This window comes from Betta splendens, chromosome 9 (assembly GCF_900634795.4).
Source record: "Betta splendens chromosome 9, fBetSpl5.4, whole genome shotgun sequence".
NCBI classification, from domain to species: Eukaryota; Metazoa; Chordata; class Actinopteri; order Anabantiformes; family Osphronemidae; genus Betta; species Betta splendens.
This window is the reverse complement of record NC_040889.2, coordinates 989,151-1,009,234: the sequence shown is the minus strand read 5'-3', so window position 1 is coordinate 1,009,234 and position 20,084 is coordinate 989,151. Positions and strand designations below refer to the sequence as shown.

General features: G+C 44.9%; 1 protein-coding gene across 1 annotated transcript; it reads right to left on the bottom strand.

Annotated features, from left to right (window-relative positions):
• Nucleotides 1-9,234: 9,234 nt before the first annotated feature.
• Nucleotides 9,235-18,314, bottom strand: adm2a (adrenomedullin 2a). The gene is made up of 3 exons (XM_041072492.2): nucleotides 17,891-18,314; nucleotides 17,373-17,629; nucleotides 9,235-12,317 (listed from the first exon to the last, which is right to left on the bottom strand). Exons 2-3 carry the CDS (start codon nucleotides 17,468-17,470, stop codon nucleotides 11,882-11,884), a joined length of 534 nt encoding a protein of 177 aa, XP_040928426.1. The 5' UTR covers nucleotides 17,471-17,629; nucleotides 17,891-18,314; the 3' UTR covers nucleotides 9,235-11,881.
• Nucleotides 18,315-20,084: the final 1,770 nt, after the last annotated feature.

Sequence of the window (20,084 nt, the reverse complement as noted above, 5' to 3'; positions counted from 1 at the left end):
CTTGCATAGTCTCTGTTTTTTTTCTTTTTACTCTGCATCTAAACCTTTTTACTTTCTGTTTATACATTGTTTATCCAAATTAATGTATAGAATACATTTTGTTTTGTTACACAGCCCTTCAGTACAGACCATACTGTAGCAGGCTAAACAAGCAGAATGACTAATTGTGATCATGTGAGCTATGCATCAGCGACGGGTGTTGTCAGTACTACTACACCTGTGACCACACCTAACTGTGACATCACGTAGTGATGAATAGACGCTGAGTAAAGCGGAGAGATTAAATAAGGTAAACCAAAAAAAGGAAAGGGAGGGACACGTCCCGCTTTTGAACGTGTGCAGAATTGGTTGGGCTAAGTTGCTGCGTAACCATAAATCAAAAGACGGCGTCTGTATTTTTCATAACGCCATGGAGACTAGAAGGGAATCTCATAATCCGTGCCTTGTGTTACTAGTGTGAGAAAAAGGTTGTGGCCCCGGAGGAGGCTGCGTGTGAGACTGCACGTATGCATTTTCAAGGCAGGGCAGGAGGAGCAGAGGCTGGAAACAGACATGCTCTCTGTGCAAGAGCCACCACCATTAACTAACACAAACTTGCATTGAGGAGCCCAACAAATTATTATTAAAAAACCTCAGTGAGACACACGCACGCACGCACGCACGCACACACACACACACACACTTAAATTAAACTCCTTCAACTTACCTGTACGCGTCCTGGGCTGTGCATGTGGGTCCTTCACTTTAGATCGCAACGACACGGTACGATCTGGCCAAACATGGAGCCAGCCATCTTCGACCTGCTGCGCAACACTTTCCAGGCTCATGAACAGCTTTTCAGGCTCACGAGGAGAGGACCAACGCCGCACTCCAAGACCTCGCTCACGGTGCTGCAAGTCAGGAGGAACTCCTGTCGGAACTCGCCCTCAGCTAGCTCGCCCTGAGCACCACAGAGATTCTCTGGAACCACAGGTGATTGTCGGGCCTTTATCACTGAGTGCGAGATTGAGTTTGAATTGCATGATATTAATAATTTGCCTCTGATATCCCCACTGACAAAGCCAAGGTGGCATTCACTGTTTCCCATCTAGCAGGGGAAGCCGAAGCCTGGGCCACCACCGAGTGGCAAAATCGATCAGCGTGCATGGCAACCTTCACCAGCTACTTGGCGGCCTTAAAGCAGATCTTTTAGGAGGTGACGCCAGGAAGGGAGGCAGCCAAAAGGTTAGTGTGCATCAAGCAGGGGAGACGAAGTACGGCCAGATATGCAGTTGAGTTGAGGATCCTGGCGAGATGGGATGCGACGGTGCTAAGGAATGTCTTCCACCGTCGAGTAAAGGACTTCCTGGCGGCCCGAGATCTTCCACGAGACCTGAATGAATTGCTCTCGCCATCCAGATCAACTGTAGACTCAGCAACAACCAATGCGAGACCCTTGCTGGGGACTAGAGGTCAGAGGGAGAAACCCTAAGAAGTGGAAGGTTTCTCGGCGGCCAGGCTTCCACCCGGACCACGGTGCCGCGACAACCAGTGATGGCCACAACTTCTCCGCCTCGACACACCGTTCCTGTGCTTTACAACGCCGAGGAGCCGATGCAACTCAGCCGCGCCCGATTGACAAATGAAAAGTGGTGGTCTCTGCATGTACTGCGGCCAGACCGACCATTTTGTGAGGCTGCCCGGTAAAAGGCCAGGCTCACCACTAAGCCGGGGGTTGGTGGTGAGTCGAACTATCTGCAGTAATGCCCCCGGACGTTCCTTTTCCACAGTTTCCCTCAGAGTCAGAACCAAGTTCATCCAGCAACCCGTCTTCCTTGATTCCAGAGCAGACGCCAGCCTAATCAACGTGACGCTAGCTGAGAGGCTAGGGGTAGCCACTTCACCCATTTTGCCGGCGCTGGAGACCACCACACTGGATGGACGACGGTTGTGGTGAGTCACCCACCACACGGCGCTGGTCTCCTTAACCTTCCCGGACGACCACACGGAGGAGATTGTTTTCCTCATTGTTCCGACGTGCCATCACCCCCATCGTCCTGGGCCACACAACCCGTGGCTGAACTGGAGAACAGGGGAGATTGAAGAGTGGAGGCCGGATTGTGACTGCTCATGTTGTGGGTCATCACAGACTGTGGCTCGGCCCGGGAGAGCAACCGGGGGCTGAGGACACTATCGAGCCTATCTGTTTGGACCAAGTACCCGAGGGTTATCACGACCTTCAAGCGGTACTCAGTAAAAAGAAAAAAGACGGTGCACTGGCGGTGTCTGATCCGCCAGCAAAGACGCAGGCGGTGGAGGAGTGGTTGACACCACAGGACCGACGAGGGGTTCAGCGGTTCCTAGTTTTCGCTAATTTTTTACTGCCGGTTTATCCGAGGTTTTAGCACGTTAGCCGCCCCTCTCCATGTTCTTACCTTTCCCAAGGTGTGTTTTCCTCCGCACCGATCCTCCGTTTGCCTGTCCCAGCTTGTCAGTTCATCGTGGCGGTAGATGCCTCCAGCTCAGGAATCGGGGCGGTAATCTCGCAGAGAGACCCGACGGATGGTCACCCAAATTATCTGCAGCCGAAAGAAACTATGACATTGGGGATCGAGAGCTATTGGCGGTCCAAGACACTTTGAAGGAGTGGCGGCACTGGCTGGAGGGAGCTGAACAGCCGTTCCGGGTTTGCACGGACCATAAAAATATAGATTACCTGTGCACAGCCAAGTGTACTTGAACTCTTGCCAGACTCGTTGATCTCTGTTCTTCAGTAGTTTTAATTTTCACCTGTCATACTGTCCAGGGGCCGGTATGACACGCTCTCTCCCGGATCCATGATGCTGAGACAGAACCGAAGGAGCCCCAGGCCATCCTCCCAGCCGGTTGCGTGGTTGTGGCAGTCACTTGGGCCGTCAAAGCCAGGGTAAAAGAGGCGAACAGAGACCTTCTGGTCGTTCTGGAGGGTCCCCCTAACCGTCCGTTTGTACCTCCAAAGCTCAGAGGGAAGGTGATTAACTGGGCCCATGCCTCTCCCTTCAGTGGACATCCTGGAGTTGACCGCGTTCGTGGATGGGGGACGGTTCTGGTGGCCTTGGTCCAAGCGCGACATCTGGCTATACATCAAGGTATACATCACAGGTGGATGCTAACTGCAGTCTCAGCACGTAAGACCATCGTCGACCTCGTTGGGCCCACTTCATTCCTTTGGCTAAGCTGCCGTCGGCTAAACAAACAGCTCTGGCTGTGTTGGAACACATTTTTCGCCTGCATGGGTTCCCCCAGGATATCGTGTTCGACAGGGGCCCGCAGTTCCTCTCTAGATTCTGGAAGGATTTCTCCTGGGACCTCAGGCCAGCCTGTCATCGGGGTACCATCCTGAGACTAACGGACAGACTGAGAGGACTGTATACCGACCTTCTGCCAGTTTTTGAACACGTTTTGCCTGCCGTCTTTTGTACCGCTGCCACTCTGCTCCTGTGTTTGACCATTACCTGTATCCTGACGACGCCTGTATTAAACTCCTTCAACTTACCTGTACGTCTCCCGGGCTGTGCATGTGGGTACGTCACTTTAGACCACAACGCCACCGTGATACAAAGTAAAAGATTACTTTTCATAGTTGTCCATGGAGCCCAATTAATACAATGACCTAAAACTTTAGTTTTGCACTTGATGATGTTTGCTTAAAGGTTTGGTAATTCCTCTAAAATTAAGACTTTTTACATCCTGTCCAAGCAACTTACTATTGTCTTCTCCTGGTTATGTCTACGGTACATATGTAGTATGTTTACCTTTAATTAAAAGATATGTAATGGTCCACTAGCTAATTTTAGATGGTCTGGCATATAGAGGCATCTGTAAACTTTAGTGTGCAAATAATTTGTGATCCCCACACCTCTGTCAGAGTCCATCTTGTTGCCCCAGTGACGCCAGTTGCCTACATATGGTACATACATACTCACTCATACTGTTCTGCAGCACATGTAGATTTCACATGATCCCTGGCAAAGCTGTAGAGGACAGAAATGCCACAGTTGAGTGGGCAGCCCAATGGCTCCTAATGGCCTGAGCTTCTTAACTGATTTCAAATTTTAATAGTTTATTTGTTTTACATGTCCAGACATCAAACGCACCCAAACCAAACCTTCCTTTCCACGCCACATTCAAGCTCGGCTTCCTTCTTTAGCATTACGCAATAAAGTTAACGACCTCCGAGAGCTGTTATCCCCCTGGCCGTGTCAACATTCCAACCTACACAATGTCTACATTGACAGCACGCCGTTACGCAGAGTCACTCCCAGAACCGGAAGACTGAGTTTAACAGGACAGACGTGTGATTGTTGGGTCATGTCTAGAAACTGACTTTAAGATTACCTTGGGAATGCCCATCCCAATGTGTGTTACCCACCCACGCATCCAGCGCTGGAGGTGCAGTAAATACTGTATTACTGATGGCTAGTTGCCACAATGTCTTTCCATGGATTACGACTCCCTTTATTCATATTCAAAGCTGTTCAGAAATGACCATCAGCCACACATCCCGCTCTTCATCAGCATTTGTGTTTGTTTGAAGGGTTCACTTTGTGGTTTCTGTGGGCGTGGGAGACTCTCTGTGGATTAGGATCATTGTGTCAAAGATTGCACTGAGCTTTTTTCTTCTCTTCAGGTCTGGTAACCTGTTCTAGCTAAAGGCAGTAACTCGCTGCTACGCTCTCTGTCTCAGCCAAACCACCTGACACTAGATAACTAGAAGACGTGATGGCTGAAAGAAGAAAGCTGAATTCATCTAGGCCAGAGGTCAAAAAGGTTCCTGCCGCTTGATAATATAAAAATAAAATGGAGGAACAGCTGTTTTGGTTACTGTTGCCTGAGATACTGGTGGGTACAGACTGTAAACCGGAACTGCGAGGAGGCAACAGACTGGTTGGGTGTGAGTGACTTAATGACACTTATTACAATATTATTTTTATTATATCAGGTGATGTCGGCTTGAACAAAGTCAGACCTGCATATGTGAAAGAGACTTTTTAGGTCAAAGTTAGATGTGAGGAATTTTACAACTCTCGCCTCAATGTGTTGTGAGTTTCTAAATGCAAATAATGTCCTCAATTAAGCACACATTTTAAATCCTTACCTAAGTTTCACCGTTTTACCATCTTATCAACTAGGCAAAGTACTGCAGAAATACTCCCTCTGTTGCTCTGATTCTTTGTGCTGAACATCATTATAATGTAAGATATACAAATGTTTATTTCATTGCCATGAATCATCTCTGTGATGTACTGTGCCTTTAAGAACAGGTCGGTACACTGTTTAAAATGACACTGATTAAAATGACTGAAAGCCAAAAAAAACAAAATGTCTAAAGTTCACAACAAGCCCACTATCAATTACCATCTCGCCTCCTCATTTAATCAACACACAAAAACAAACGTTCCCGCCTCTGGTTTCTCCCACTTTGTACAAAGTTCACTGCCCGCCTTTAGCCTTTGTGCCAAAGCTCCAGACTCCTGTGGGGTCATGATGCGCCACTGACACAAAATTAGAGGCTGCGGATGATTGAACGGCTGGTTTCAGGGTACTTTGCATTTACTGAGCTTCTCATACTGCATCCCATCAGAAAAATGGAGTAGTCTAGCCAGAATGATGTCACACTCATACTTCCCTCACTGCGGTTGAGGACATTTATTGCATCTGCATGACAGTCTTGAGACCAATTTTAAATTCCTCCATGATTGCTATAGTCCAAACTGCTGTCAGCTGACAGATCAAACTACAAACTACATCTATCCAGCTAACAAGCTGCAGTTTTCATCAACCACTTGTTCAGACAGGTCTAAAAGATGCAGCAACAACAATATTTTGAACAACTTTTCTAAGTTAAGGTTTTGAAGATCATAATGGCTGAAGTCTGTACTTTGAACATGCAGAGCTGCTAACAAACGTGATATCTAGCAGCCAGACACTGATCAGAAGTAGATGAAGATTATGTGTGTTTCCATTATATGATGAAACCATTAGTGGATGGGCTCCAACTCTTTCCCCCTTAAGGGGATAACGTCTCAGGTGATGGAAGTGTTTTCTTTGGTTTCCTGCTTCCTGCTAATCATGTTCACCAACCACGCTTGTCTATATAGCTTTAGTATTTGAAGACACCTTTCACCCGCCATCTTGTTGGTAAGTCACCAGGTCTGTGTGTCTCCTGCCTTGTCTAATTATTATTTCTTGGCAGTTTCATTTGCCGTCATTGTTTCACAGTGTTTGTACTTTGTCAGTAAAATGAAATTGTTCAGTGTGTTGGTTTGTTGGGTCGTGCGTTTGGGTCCGAGCAGCCCTAGTACTTTTGAAATTCCCCAGAGAGGGATCGGTTGGTTCACTTGTACTGACGTGTAGTCAGTGTGTAATTGTAACAGATAGAAGCCAACGACTCTTCAAGGCAACAAAAAGCTTTTCCCTTATTCAAATGTAGTTCTTCCATCATGACCCAAATAATGCAAGTCAAGAGTAAATACTGTAAACGCTGTACTGCACAGACGTCAAACACAAATCCAAAGCACTGCATACAAAATGTGCTGCTGAACTTTTCCATGAAAACTGAGTTTTGTTGAAAGTATGATCTCTAAGAAGTTGCAACTTCTTCAAAAAAACCTATTTTTTTTGTTATTAGTATATCTGTTAGTAATGTTAGTCATGTATTTTGACGTAATTAGAATCTTCACGACTGTAACTTCCACAACTCTGTTAATAAACAGTTTATTCAAAATTGTCTTGATTGATCTTGATACTTTATTGTAATAAATTATCAGACAGTAGCTTAATTTTACGGGTTTACAGTGTCTTGATGAGTCCATGTCCTGCAAAGAGGAGATATTCAATAGTTTGCAATGGCAAAATCAAAATGAGTCTAAGAGTAAATCTCTGGGAGCAGACAAGGTTTTAGTACATGACTGTAGAACAGGAAAAAAAATGATGAGACTCCCATGTGTCTACGCTAAGACAGATGTTACAGACAGCTGTTGCACATTTCATTTCTGCGGCATATCAGAATTGTTCGTTGGCATATTTAGAGGAGCTGATATCTTGTTTAACTCTACCAAGTTTGTTTGCAAAATGATTTGCAACATATATGTACAGTTCATGCATGTGTGTGAGAGCCACAGTTACGTAACACTCAGTCATCCTGTAACTGTAAATGTTATGACAGTAAAGAAAGCGGCCAGTGTTGGAACCGGGGAGCAGGTGCACGAAGCTGCCTCTGTAGGCAAGTATTCCTGCAGTACTTCTGCCTGACGGATCTCTGATTTACAGCCCCCTGGTTTTGCAGGGTTGCATTTTGAAATTTTCTACTGTGAATTAAATTAGCGTGGAACCGCTTTGAGGTCAGAGGCAGGTTTGGCCTCTTGACGGGTTCCACACAGTTAGGGGTTGCTGCAAAAAGGTGCACACAATGGGCCTTTTACTGTTAAATGGACTTGGAGGACGCTTGTTATGGTTCTGGTCCAGAGTACAATTACATGATTTCTAGTCTCTCATTGTCTGCGATGCATCTGCGATGCCAAGATTCAACTATAAGCCTCAAGGCAGAGAGATGGGTCACTGGCACAACATATGACACAGTTTCTGTGGGCTGACATGCAGTACATCAGCTGCAGGCAGGATCATATAACTAGTGCTGGTGGAAGTTTTGGTATTTGTTGTTGACACAGTGAACGTAGGATCGTAGTGATAACATGGGGGTTGTATCAACAAGAAGGAATGTAGTGTAGCACTTTTTGTGCAGGTATGTCCAAAAATTCCAGGATGGAAAACTCCAGTAGATCATGCAAATCGATTAACCCCAAATTTCAGATAATCCTGCTGTTTTAAAGTGTTGTGAAAAATTAAAAAAAATTAAAATAAATTATTAAAGAGTTAGACTTGCATATAGGAAAGTAAATTGACAAAATAAAAAAGACCTAAAGAAGCTGAAATTTAGGGGAACAGAGATCTAGGCCTTCTGGAGTCAGGAACTACTGTAGCAGCCATGAAAGCAAAAGGTCATAGGTCAGCTAATTGTCCAGCACACACACCTTGGACAAAAGCAGCAAGGACAGGAAAAATAGGTTTTGTTTGGATTCATAGGCTTGAAAACAATGTCAAGCTGTGGGATTTAGGCAATAATAGGCCGCTGCATAAACCAAATCTGTTTTAGTTGTAGAGGTGGATGTAGAATGGAGCTTAAGGTGCAGGAGGATCACATATTCTATCTTCCCTAGTGATTAATGTGTAAGAATCACATTAATCACTAGGGAAGATAAAGCCTTTGTGATAAATCCATTTTCCACTTGGTGACCTAGTGGACTTTTTAGTACCCGTCATTCATTGGAAGGAGATATATTTTTATTATGGTGTCTAGACTTTTGTCACGTGATGTGTGAATGAACCAGCTCCAGATAGACTGAGGGGAACGGAACCATGAGCTAATAGAAAATAGAGAAGGGGACATCATGAGGTCAGGCACAGACACAAGCACAGGTGAAATTAAGAAAACCAGTTGGGGGAGTTTCCTCGTGGTGAGTGAGGAAAAAAGTAAAAAACACCTCTGACAGACACTCACTGGTATTGACTGGCACTCAATTTGTACTTTACAAATTATACTAAATAAGTAAGTATGAAGTACACCATACTGAAAAACACATATACATCTGCTTGTTCATTCCTACTATGAAGTGGTCAAAGTTCTCTCTTCTCATTTTCCCACTTTGCAGCTGTGACATGTGCTAATGTGCTCTAGGTGGAAAACTGGGTGGAAAATGTTAGTTAGTGGAGCATTTTGGGCCCAATTTCTGCTTCCAAAGCAGTTTTGCCCCTCAAAGTGAATTTGCTTTTGGGTTACTCTGCAAAAAATTAAAATGCAATGCAAATGGAGCACACATCAATCCTTGAATTCTTCCACTTCCTATTGTGCACTCTGGCTCCTTCGCCACCCTCAGTGGCTGTCATTGCGTCAACCAAACACCCTGTCAGTCATTAACTCACACGCAGTCATGCGACCTGCTGTCAGATCTCACTATGATCGTATGGTTCATTCAGCTAGCGTCGGCGGCTAATGATTGACTCCTACAGGTCATGGTTGTTGGATCAGGGCCACAGTGACGTAGAGCAGGGTGAGAAACTGTTAGATGTAATATACATAGATGCATTTTGAGATTTTAATACATTCTGTCACACACACACACACACGTAAAAATCACAGTCTGCAATCCATTGGTCTGCGGTATAGATTTTTTATTTTACACAGTGAAGCATATCTATCAAACAGTAACAGATAACAAGTCCTTTTCTATCTTAACGTCACATTTAATGAGCATTGGAAAAGATAAATAGTCTTTGGTGACATACAGATATAATAACATACACAGATAACTTAAATACACATACATACAGAATTTTACTTAATACATAACTTTCTTTAAATAGTTTGCTCTATATTTATATATATAGATATATACTGTACATATATATGTATATATATTCACAAGATTTTCACATTCCCGGAAAATCTCTGATGCAAAGTAAAGGAGGCTTTCACAAGTTTGTTGCAAGGAGCGAACAATTCAAGTTGCGACAAACAATTCGATACACGCGCTTGCGTTTTAAAGTGCTTTTCCTATGACCCCCCTCCCCTCCAAAGAAAATCATGTGACTTTCAAAAACAAACAAAACAAAGCTGCTCTGCAAAGCAAACGCAAAGCCTTTCTGCTGTTCTAACTCTAGCTTGACTGTGATACAGAGGCATAAAGAGGCTCTGACTATTTCTTAGGGGGAGGTATCGGTCGTACTTCGCATGACGCAGCGCCTGATGCCACGAAACACACCACACAATAAAAAAAACAATACAGGGTGCACAATGGTCCAGAGCACAGATCAAACACGAGAGATAAGAATTCTGAAAGCACATTCTTCAGCCTGCTTACACACACATTTGTACAGAGCAGACAGATCCACCAGGGTCTTTCAGTGTTTCGAAAAGCCTTTTAATGATCTGTCACAAGACATCAATTAGCTCCATTACAGCAGAGAAAAGGGGCAATATTCCACCTCATTCCTTAAACAGATTAGACGTGAGCCTCGGGAACTACTCTTTGCGGAACTACTTAGGAACTACCGTGGGCTCCAGGTCCCCATGTTTAGAGCCAGAAGCGTGAAAGGAGAGGTCAACAGACAGTAAATAGTCACGTTATTGTATAATATGAATCACATATGAAGCCTTTCAGTTTGTCAAGTATTGTCAGGTATTTGTTGAGTTTAAACATGTGGAAGTGGAAAATATAATGAATAATCTGCATGGCCCTATGGTCACTTGTGGGGCCCTTTGGCCGGGCCCCACAAATTTAAAGGCCTTTTTGAGGGTCAAGATGTGATTTCAGGGCTGAGGTTAGAATTGAGGTTTGGTTCGGATTAGAGCAAAGGTTGGACGTCTGCCTTTAGTTGTGATGGTTGGGGTTAGGAGCTGGGGAAGGTGTGTGTGTGTGTGTGTGTGTGTGTGTGTGTGTGTGTGTGTGTGTGTGTGTGTGTGTGTGTGTGTGTGTGTGTGTGTGTGTGTGTGTGTGTGTGTGTGTGTGATTTTCTGGTAAAATCAGATTATACATTAAAGCACGCTTGACGACTTCAGTCTGTGACCCGCCCACCTCCGTCAATGTTAGATGTAAATAGAGAAAAGAAATCCTTCGATTTTTTTAAAATTAAAAAAATTTAACCACTGTTGTGCAGTGTTAACTAGAGGAGACGCAGGGAACAGTTGACCTTTCATGGTTTCATGATCCCCTCCACATTTCCATGTGAAATAAAGATCAACGCGCCTTTCCTATTTGCCTGTTTTGAGTACAGCCCAATGGAGAATCAGCCGAGGGGCTCCCTCCTGCTGCTAAGGCACATATGACTAAAATCGCTAAGCCAGGTTTAATAACGTGCTGTCACCTCAGGAGCACAGGAAACTTATGAAACATGTGAAAGGGCTAATATTTTAGCCGTGGCACAACAGTACTGATCCGCGGTTCCAAGGTTCACTTTGACTCCTACTGCACCAGCCAACCAGTCACTGTAAGGCCACATGGAAACTGATGGTTTGCACAGTCAGACTCTCTCCAAAGTGCTGAGTACCAGCCCTTAACTTTTTTATGACTTTGTGCGGTTTGCTGCTGACTCAGCTTTTAGACTTTTGGGTGTAACCCACATGTTTTTTTGGCCTGCGCAGCTGACAAACTCTTGACTAAAAATTTGCGTCCCATTCCAGTGATATCAGCCTTGACACTAAGGTTGCACATGCCACGGTGAAAAGATACGTGAGTTGCAAAGTTCACAAAAAGACGGGGCACGCGGAAATGAGGTAAACGGGTTCATCGGGTCGTTTACAAGGTCTTTGAGACTAGATTGGTTTTGACAGGTTCTCCAGCTCCGAGTGCAGATTGAAATCCACATTAGGGGTTTAAGTGTTTGATCAATGAGCCGTGGGATAACCAGACCTACAGATAGTGTTGAAGACAAGTCTTCATTCTGACGTTAACAGGATTAGGATGTTAAACCGGCAGCCTCTTGGTTTCTTTTGAGGGTTTAGTTGGGAGAGTCTCAGCGTCCTTCAAACAAAGAAAATCTTCTTAGGGGTGGTGTGAAAACTTTTCAAAAGGATTGCAGTCAGTCATAAGCTTGAATTTGAATCCTCAAATTCATCACTCATCCCCAAAAAAGTAGCGAGGCACCAAATTCAGTCGTTTAGGACTAGTACAAAGAGATATAACAGAATGTACTTTAGGAGTACTCTACTTCAAACTCGAATGCAAACAATAGCAGTAATACATTAAAACATAAATAAGGGGAGATATAGATAGGCTTGCTGTGGGTAACTGGAGGTCACATGAACTCATCCAAAACTGTGAGGGCTTCTGGGGTTAATGGGGGACGAGTCCTCCCTGCCCGTCTGGCCAATGAGCTGGTAGAGCCGGTGGCTGAGGTTCTGCACTTGGCAGGTTCCCAGGACGCACCCGACTCTCATCAGCTGGGGATTGTGCTGGTAGTGACCCCCTCGCAAGGCGGCATGGCGACGAACCCTTGACAATCTCTGCTGGACCTGTGTGCCTTCCGTGGGCAGGGCCCATTCCAGGCTCGGCAGAGTCCTCCCCTTGTGGCGAGAAACCCTTGAACGCTGCTTGAGCTGGGATTGTAGAGCAAGCCGTGCCCATGCCAGATGTCTGAGGTGGGCGGTGAAGCGTTGTGAGCGCAGCCTGGACAATGAGGAGAGGAAGGTGGTCTCAGATGAAACCAGGGCATTGTCCTCCCTCTGGTTAATGAAGTCCAGCCTAAGGAGAAAACACAAAATACGGTTGAAAATCAAGATTTAAATGACGCTCTTTAAGAGAAGGATCAGCAGCAAAAAATGGAGAAAGCAGTTGTCTGGACAAAATAGGACACTGTCATGGCACCCGAAATCCAATATACTATTATACCCAGGAAACACAAAGGCAAGATACTCACTAACTATTAAAGTCAATAGGGATTCCTCAGGTTAACATGAACGTTGGTACAAACTTTGATCCCATAGTTGCTGAGTTTGGATGCGGATTTCCTAGTAGCAGAAATGCATTCAGCTCTGACAAACAAGCTCTCGTCCGCGCAAACATCCATTTGAGCGTAGCGCAAACATTAGCAAACCGTAGCTATGGGAGATTTAACCCTGCCACCAGTGGCTGAGTGGCTCTAGAGGAGACAAACAGTGGAGACTTGCCTTGCTTTAATGTTAAGTAAATCTGTTGAGCACACACTTTATCCTTGCCTTGTCTGTTGCTAAAAATTGTCAAATTACAGTGGGATGAACGCGACTGGCAAAGCAGTCGACCGGCAGGTTCGAGCTGTTCGGCAAACACAACTCGCCATCTGTTCATTGTTTGACCAAGACAGTGGCTTCCAACAACTTGACCTTGCGGCTCCTCGCTGAACTGTCTCCACCGTGTTTATATGGCACAACCGACTCGGTCTGGGTGGACTGAAAAAGCTAAATGTTACTCAGAGTTTCTCGATTTGGACCATGTTTGCTTCTATGAGTCAGTGGAAAACGTTCTTTGACCAGTTGCAGCTTTGGCTTGATTTAATTGTGTTGGTGCAGCGAATGTCAGAGCTTAAGTACTTTAGGTGTGAATTACCAAGTCGTGTTATTATGGCGTCTGGTTGAAATGTAACACATCCCAGCAGACAGCTCCTCGTAGCACAGGTTTCTCAGCCTGCCGTCAGGTTTCCTTTGCCGTTCCAAGAGAAAGTGGCTGAATAAACTTGCTTAATGCCAGGCCACATCGGAGACAAGCACTATTTCCAGCATCGGCTCGGTGTGCCACATGATGAGGGTGGGTAATTATGACACATCACCAAGTTACACCCACCTTGTCTGCAGAGTGGAAATTACTTATGACTGCATAAGAAAGCTATTCACATGGGGCATAAGGCAGCTCTGGTAGCCTCACACCAAGTTGCTGTATAATTATGTAACATTCTGCTAATAAATATAATTTACAGGCTCATTTACTGGAATATCCAGTAACTGTGGTGCTTGTACTCCTGGACAAATTAAACAATAGGTACCAAGTGTCCATAATTATTCAAACCGGTTAGCCAGTTCTAACCTTGAGCCTCCTCCAAAACCTGGCCTAATTTGTCACATTTGATCTCGTGACATGGTCTAATTTGGCTGTTAACGGCCAAATCCCACAAAACCAATAGGAAGAGGAGATCGCCACGATGAGAGGGCTTTGAAAGCCACGCTGGTTACTTGGCTTTAACACCTTGCAGCTTTAAACAAACAATTCCACTTGATTTAAAATGATTTTTAGGGATTGTATGCATTACAGTGTGATTAGGATATGAAACTAACTCCGATCATGCAACTGCAGCTGCTTAGTAACCCTATATACTATGACTCAAGCCTACCCTGACCCATCATCCCTGGAGCTACTGAGAGCTAGTCCCTCCTAACGCTAAAAGGGGTGCACCCTCTCTAATTCTGCTTCTTCTGAGGATGAACCATTCTCTCCGAACCCTTTAGAATAATGTTAGAACAAAGATGTGGACAGAATTAAAAGAGGTGGTGATTTATTGCTCATGAGACAACCGGTTCTGAACTATGATGATCTATTTTCATAATTATCCCAGCAGGGTGTACTTAACTTCATGGGCATATTTACTGTAGTACATATTCTTAGGCAAACCACATTCTCATGGTGTGAGTAGATAAAGTACAGTGTTCCTAAACAATTGGGCTGTGATTTGAGAGGCGCCTCCTTAGTGTTTTTTGAGCTGGCCTGAATCTCAAGTGGACATGGTTCATGTCTCATTATATTGTATAAAGGTTATACGGCTCCACAGCCTTGTTGCTCTCGATGTGGAGCACTTCATAGATGTGGCGGATGGAATTTAGGACTTAGCCATTAATCCACAGAAGAATTCTTTGTCCACTTGCTTTTTTCACCGTTTGGTCCGAATGAAGCCGGTGGAGTTTACGTCGCGCATATGTCTGAGCGGTCAAAAGGCTAACTAAGGCTAGGAGAGCTAACTAGAGAGACGCTAGTGATTAGCGTTACAGCAAGGTCAATGTTGGATTCAATAATCCTGCACACATGAATTTGTTGAGACAGCCACGTACTGGTTGTTCCTCAACAAGGTCTAAACATATCTGAGGAAAGATATCAAATCAAGGCAACAAACCCAGAGCCTCCTCCATCTGCAGACAGCCAACAGCAACAGGAGGCTGTCAGTCAGTCCCTTTCTATGCCAGGGTAAATGTTCTGCTTACACCTGTGCACTCTGATTGGCCATGTCATCGCTCCCAGGTCCCAGCGGCGCCAGGAGCACAGCAGCTCAGCCTAACAAAACCCTACCGCAATTCAGCTTCACATGTCGTCAAGTCCCAAAGCTTCGCACATCTGAGCGGTGCTGTAAAAGTGTTCCACTGCTAAAGCCATATTTAAGTTGTTTGGCTGTAGAGAACCAATCATTTTCGTCCAAAGAATCCAAGATGTTATGTCATATGAAAATGAAGAGTTTGTCTTGTGCAGGTTTATTTTGGAGAATGTGCAATTTCTCCTTGTTGGGAACTGCTGTCGGGCATTTTGTGTCATTTTCATGTGGCCTTACGTGGCGTGAAGGGACAAGATGGACACAATCACGGAGCAGGGAGAGGATGAGTGAGCCCCACACAGCATGTGAGCCATAAAATAGAATATAATTATGTCTATTATTATCATCCTCTCAGCTTGTGATGGTAATAGAACGATCTGTGCTGGACAGAGTTAAGAATTTGCTGTTCTTATGAAAGCCAGATACTGTATTAATGCGAGAGGTTGAGGCTTGTCAATCAGGACGGAGTAAGGTTCCTCGCTTTGTTAATAGAGAATGTGCTTCTAAACAGCAATCAACGTGTTTCAGGCACAAGATTTGAATTAAGGCAATTTCTGTGATGCCACGATATAATGATGAAAATAATAATAGTCTTTTTCAGGTGCGTACAACTACGAGGTGAGGACAATACTGAGGGTTCTGGTTCATACGTCCCACTCCGCTGCTCCATCAGTTCAGAAACGGGAAAACATACTAATGAGAATGATGGAGGATTACAGCGGCAGGCAGGTGCACGGACACATGAGCCGGGCTTTCCGTCGCTTCGATTAGGTTTCAACAGCAGGTGTTAGTGGTTGGAGCACACACACACACAGATACACACACACACACACAGATACACACACACACACACACACACACACACACACACACACACACACACACACACACAGATACACACACACACACACACAGATACACACACACACACACAGATACGCACACACACACACACACACACACACACACACGCACGCACACACACACACACACACACACACACACACACACACACACACACGCACGCACACACACGCGCGCGCACACACACACACACACACACACACATAGAAGCCCACCTGATCTTGTGATCTTCTACTGTTACACTATCAGTTTTAGATAATTAGCCCCCTTTTCCTCAATCTCTCCACAAATAAGAAAACAAATCTAGTGACTTTTCTGTCTCATGACTTTTTTCCCACTCACTGTTCCAGGGCCGAGCGTGTCCCACTTCCTGACCCTCTCCCTGGTTGAGTCTTGTGAGCTGTGGAGCCCACATTCACCAGAAGAGGGCGTTCTACGCTGACTTATCTTCCTTCCTTCGCTCTCTAAGCGTGTAACGCCGGTCGTGCGTTGCACCGCTTGGCACGAGGCCCATCTACCTTGGCTCAAACGGCAGCTCGCGCGCCCCGTGCGCGTTCCACCGCTGCCTAACATTAAAGGATCCGCCTGAAGCAGGTGCCAGTCGGTTCCTAAGGAGAGCATTTACAGTAGCTCAAGCTGGTATTTCTGGCAGCGCGCTCTCTTGGAGCCAGACGAGTTCACGCGCCTTGGAAATTACAATTTTCCATCACGGGGGGATTAAACCACACAAAACCTCTAGTAAAGTTCCACCTAGCTCTTGTCACGAGGGACTAAGGGATGGATGAAAAAGACGAGAAGAAGAATTTGTCAAAAAGTAATTGAATAAATTGTATAAATTGTGATACTGAATGATTCGGTATGATAGGACTTAGCGCGTTGAAGACTTAAACTTTAACCAACTTTACTACTATTACAGTAACAATAAAACACAAAAACAGTCACTGATGAGAAGCCCAAGGATAAATACTTTAATAAAGTATTTAAACCTAAAGCAGACTTCCTTCTGATAGGAAGCGGCATTGCACGCCGTCACGTATTCCACAGCTGATCTACTTTCCTGCAGGACTTATCTCGCAGAGAGAGAATGTGTTTTATTGTATGAGGGGAGCCTTTGACCTCGCAGTCTACAGTATCAACTACGTGCACGCAGGAACAAAGCGCCCTCACTTTTACGCAGTAACCGCGGCGTGATTTCTCACACACCCGGGTTTGAGGCTGAGAATAACGGGAATATCCCGTGGGGCTCGTGCTATAAGTGAGTGGGTGGTAAAAATGAAAAGTTCAAACAGTGTCACACGTGATCAAATTAAACGTATGAGTAATTCAACTATAGTGGTGAAAAAGCGTGTCGAATTGGCGGTAATGACTTTTGCGCACTACACAAAATGCTTAAATACCGGCTAATACACTATTTAGATATTCGCTCAGTGCATTCTTTATTACCATCTAATGACTAAATTATACAAATAAGTCGTGATCATGAACATTCCTGTTTTTGCGCCATCCAGGCAGGTACAGGTTGGCGCTACAGCATTAATTGAAAGCAGCAGAAAGAAGCCGCCCGTGCGTCAGTGCGCGGCTGCGTGTCGAGTAGCGCCGTCTCCTACCTGTGCTCGTCGGGAGACTCCTCCTGCGCCAAAACCAGCGGCTGCCGGAGGGAAACCAGGCTGATGCAATAGAGAGTGAGCGGCAGAAGGGACCGCATCTCCGGGCCAACTTTGCGCCCTCTTTGGAAAGGAGGGGTGACGCCACAGAGTGGGCGAACTTTAAACCCCGAGCGTGGGGAGAAAATGGACGGTTGGAGGAAAAAGCGACACGGCCCCAGCTGGGTGATGGGTCAGAGACCGGAGACTGGAGATGAAGCCTTTGGAAAAGCAGATGTAGAAAAGAACCAATTAACCGCTTTCATTCATTTACACTCCTCGCTTTCATCTAAACTTGCAGAATCGCAGCGTTTCTTCCTGTAGAACATCTCAACTTAACAACAATTACACTTCTGCACTAAACAAAGACTTCAAAATCTCCAACTTAAGCGCAACTTCAACCCATTCTGCAAAACTAGCTCCTAAACTATCACTTTCCAGGAACAGTACGTGTAGATAAAGTCACTGAGGATCACTCTTACCTTCTCAGGATCTTGGACTCTTTTGTTGGAAGCTTTTTTTTTCTCTCCTTAACACGAATCCAAGCGTCTTTGTCAAGATCAAGTTCTCCAGTGTGTAACTGTGCGTCGGGTGACATTGTGGGTTTTAAATACGCGTGGGCGGAGCTCGAGTGCCGGTAGACAAATTTGGACATCAAGGTGCTGTTACTGTACATTATTGTGTGCCCCGTATAGAACACTGTTCACAGATGTAGTAAGATGAAACAGAAAACGTGTGACTAATATTTTCATTACGTTACACGGAAACACCCACGACGTGATGTATAATAAAAGGTGTTTTGTTATAATAACAAAGTCATAATAACGCTGCAGGTCACGTGATGCTACTGAGAACGCTATGAAATGCTGGTTAATAAATATTACAACATATGAAGTAATAAAATAAAAGCAATGTAAGTAATACGAGGCCAAGCTCATAATTAGAAAACAACTGTCGTTTGGATAAATTTCTCCACCAGACCAAAAAAACCGCCAAACCTTCATGGTTCCGTCATGGTTCTTATCAGTACTAACATCTGGACGCCTTCCCAGAAAAGACAGGTCACATGGTCACATGTTCGGCAGCATCTTTGATACATTTCCCCTCACGACCTTTTCATCACTTAAGTACTTTCAGGATTTCCCCGCGGAACACAAGGCATTCTCGCTTTATTAGCTGTGAAAAAATAATTGTCCTTTAGACTCGTTTGCACGGGGTTTTGCTACCAGTCAAGTCAGACCTAACAGACAGAACAAATGAGGATCAGACTGTACATCACATGTCGAAACAAGTATCCGTTCAACATTTTTAATGACGCAGGTTCAGAATCCAGAATCCCTCCTTCATTCCTTATTTAATTAACCAATGTAGCAGAATATTAGTGACACACACACCTTCTCCTGCCTCAGTTCCAAGAAGGTATGTCAAGGAGTCTGAGTGGATGCCTTTCCTGGTACTGGAGAGAAGTTGCACATTCGTGTCAGGGGAAAACATCAACAGTGGCTGGAAAAGAACCTAATGATGTAGTGTTTGTTAAATGTGTGCTGGTTTGAACCATCTGGATGTCAAATGATCTTGTGCACAGTTTCGCAAGATTCACCTGCATGTCCTAATCCAAACTGCTGTGTCTTTGTTTTTGTAGAACACATTCATTGTTTTGAATAGGAAATAGAATGATTGATTTTGTTACTTTCCTTCCTCCGTAACGTTTCTGGAAAGCACAGGAGAACACACATTGCTTCATTTGGGAACAGATTGATTTGACTGATACAGACTGTAACAAAATGATGAAGCTGGAGACTTGCAGAGGTCCACGTTTGGCCGTTCCCCTTGTTTCTGCAGTGTGTTCACACTTCAGGTGCTGGTAGAACCCCGGCCGAACCCTAATCAGAGGCGTTTCAGACAATTCAGCATGTTTTCATCTGTGGCAGACAAATACCCCGGTCAGATGAAACCGAGCATGCGTATTATGCAGCCCAAACCTTTAGGTGTGTTCACTTCTTGGACCAGAGGCAAAACGGCAGAACGTTACAGCCCTTGAAAATAATCCACACACTCCCATTCACTTTTTTATAATAGTTCTATGTAACTAGTTCTAAATGAGTTAGGTGAAGGGTATTTCCTATGATATAATCGTTTGTGGTGTTTGCCAAATTCTCACCCTCGCCCTTTCAGACTTTGACCTCAGCTTTCCTTCATCCTCTCCCATGCAGCTTCAAATCTAGTTTTACTATAATAATTTGGAATTTCGATTTGGAAGTAATTCTCATTGTCACCTTTGACCTTGTTGGCTAAATTCATTTATATGCTTGTTCCATCAGCAACCTTCAGCCACTATCAACATCAGTGTCTATTGACCGGACGACGATGGCGCGATGATTCATAATATTTCCCAACACGAGTGAGCTTCACTCAGACTCGTGGAGGAAGCAGGTCACTTCCTCGCTGGTTTGGATTTATGTAATGGTTTCTTTGGCCTGCTCCAGCAGCCAGTGATGCTTTGAGGCTGTCGCGCTCAGTTTGATCTTTGGGCTTTGCTTTTGTTTTAGGTGGCAATTAGTGAGTCAGTGCCTCAGTGGAGCCGGCCTGTGCGCCACAGGGCGGGTTTTAAAGGAGCCTCTATCTTTGATCTGCCTTTGATTGGGTTTTGAGACAAAAAACGGAAAAGTTCTGGGG